This window comes from Vitis vinifera, chromosome 16 (genome assembly GCF_030704535.1).
Source record: "Vitis vinifera cultivar Pinot Noir 40024 chromosome 16, ASM3070453v1".
NCBI lineage: Eukaryota > Viridiplantae > Streptophyta > Magnoliopsida > Vitales > Vitaceae > Vitis > Vitis vinifera.
This window is the reverse complement of record NC_081820.1, coordinates 2,078,992-2,081,593: the sequence shown is the minus strand read 5'-3', so window position 1 is coordinate 2,081,593 and position 2,602 is coordinate 2,078,992. Positions and strand designations below refer to the sequence as shown.

General features: G+C 35.4%; 1 protein-coding gene across 1 annotated transcript; it reads right to left on the bottom strand.

Annotated features, from left to right (window-relative positions):
- Window positions 1–220: 220 nt before the first annotated feature.
- Window positions 221–1,300, bottom strand: LOC100242484 (FAS1 domain-containing protein SELMODRAFT_448915). The gene has a single exon (XM_002273876.4). The coding sequence runs from the start codon at window positions 1,144–1,146 to the stop codon at window positions 376–378; it is 771 nt and encodes a 256-aa protein (XP_002273912.1). The 5' UTR covers window positions 1,147–1,300; the 3' UTR covers window positions 221–375.
- Window positions 1,301–2,602: the final 1,302 nt, after the last annotated feature.

Here is a 2,602-nt window from a genome sequence, read left to right as displayed (position 1 = left end):
TTTTGACTTATATAAAAAGTTAATTTATATTTAATGAAAAATTTTAAAATTATGATTTTGACTTTAACTTTGATTTTTAATTAAAAAAAAAAAGAAGTGAAGTAGGAAATTTCACTCTCCTTTGTGATTTTATGACAATTTAATCAAACAACAAATTTTTGTGATGGGTTTTGTTTTTATTTTATTTTATTTTATTTTTTCTTTTTTTTAATAATTTCCATGATCTAAAATAATTGATTCTATACTTCTTCGACAGATTCAAGACGATCGACCTCTCCTATTTTTTTCAAAATAAAAGCATTTAGGCACTAAATTTCTTAATAAAAAAGACCTTAAGTTTCAAGTATGCGTCTCAACATCAACTATAGAGCCAACTCAAAGCATCAACAACATTATGCAGCAAGACATCCCTACAAGCTCCAACAATCCCCCACAAGATATCCCTCCAGATGAACCAGATTTCTGAGGATCGACCTTATCAGAAGATGGCGGCGGTGAATTTAGGCCACTGGCAAGCCCACTAGGCAGCTGCAGTGGCGGCATTGAGGTGGTAGGAAGAGCAGCCTGATCAGCCATGTGACATGAGCCATCACAGGAACAATTAGTACTAGTCCTACTACTACTACTACTAGTAGTGTTAGCCTTCTCTTCCACCACCATCTTTTGCATCACTCCGTCAACGCCATGGCATCGGATCGAATACCCGGAAAAGCAGATGTTAGGGCTGATGATCCTGACATTGTTGATAGAAAAGTTCTGCCGGCCATGGTTGGAAACTTTAAGGGAAAAACCAGGTTCCAAGCTGGGGAGCACAGACCCAGTTGGGATATGGAGAAGATGGTCGATGAGGAGTGGCGAGGGGACTGCATGGCGCTTCAGGAACTCGGATACGGCATAACCGGGTATCATAGTTTCCGAAAGAGTCCGGTCGTTTGGCATGAGGAAGGTGACATTGTCTAGAAAGAGGCCAATTGGGGACATGTTGATCAGCATTACAAAGGTGAAGTAGTTGGCCTTCTGCATCTCCTCAATGGCCATAATAAGGTTTTGGTTTCTTGGAGGAGGAGTACTGTTCATGGAAGTGGCTGAGGATGATGAGGAGATGATGATGATGAGAAGAGCTGAGAAGATGTTGGGAACTGCCATATGAATTTAGGAGAATTTTGAGATGGGTGATTGAGGGTTTTTTTCTTTTGGTTTTTGGTCTAGACTTTTGTGGTTGATCTTATTGTTTGGAAAGTGTAGGGTTGTTTTTGGGGTTGTGAAGTGGAGTTTAGCTTGGACATGCTTGTGGGCTGCTTCAACAACTATAGTTCACAGATCTAGCATGAAAAGTAATAGGACTTTTCTATGAATATTTTAGGTGTGCTTTTATATATATATATATATATATATATATATATATATATATATATATATATATATATATATATGTATGTATGTAAGTATGTATGAATGTATAAAAGTAGGAAAATTTTGAATAAGTATCGTACTAAAGTTCCGTATCATGATCATATTATTCATACCATGATTGTATTAATTATATTATTACTCAATTTATTTATTTTGATCACATTATTCATACTTGGTCATGTTCTTGAAAAGAATTGTCACAATAACAAAAAAAATTTGTTTTTGGGTAGTGAAGACTTATAACTCAAAATTAGATACTATTTGAAAATTGCTTTCGAGAATACTTCTAAAAAATAGTTTTTAAAAATTGTACTTTGATGTTTTGTAGAATAAATATCCATTTATAAATCTAAAATATTTTTAATATATTTTATATGTTTTTAAATAAGATTTAAATTCTTCCTTTTCATTGAATAAAATATACAACAAAAATACATTAATTTTCATGTTCTCAAATACAACAACGATCCTTCTTTCTTCTAGCCAACAGACATGGCAGAAAAAGATACCCAAACAACCCAAAACTCAGCCAAGCTTGAGGTCAACAAATGCGAAAATCCAAATGATCCTCTTTACCTTCATCACTCCGGTCGGTGGCTAATCATGTTGGTAGTACATCTACTATGAGTAATCTCTCAGGTATAACTTTCCATGCTCATGTTTTTGGCAATGCGTTGGATGCATTAGAGCTATAGATCACACGGTTTGTTCTACTGATTTATAATATTTTCCCTTTGATTCTTTTACCTTGATTACACTTTGAAAGACGACCGACGATGGCGTTTTCTTGATTTTGAAGATCAATCGAGGGCTACAAGTGGCTTATTCCCGAGTGAACTCGTTAAATGGCGAAGAACACGTGTAGTAGTTTTGTCGTTTACTGAATTTGTAGAAAGATTTGATGAAGCTTTCAGATAGGGATGACAATGGAGCGGGTTTTTTCGAGTACCCACCCCGCCCTTAATGGTATAGGGTTCAATTTTAATAAACGAGTTTGGGACGGGTTTGGAAAAAAAATTTTAAACCCGGGGCGGGTTCGGGTATTGGTCTCACCCATAGTTCAAAGTCGCGGTATTGGTCATTGATTTGGGAGGTCTTGAGGCACATCTATCTCGGTATCTTCGATCAATATCGGGTGATACGCAAAAAATTCTAATTTAAGAGCTTAAAATAATTTTAAAAAATTATA

Bases quoted from the DNA above. Each gene is read 5' to 3' on its own strand.
- LOC100242484 (XM_002273876.4), bottom strand. From the start codon at position 1,146: ATGGCAGTTCCCAACATCTTCTCAGCTCTTCTCATCATCATCATCTCC.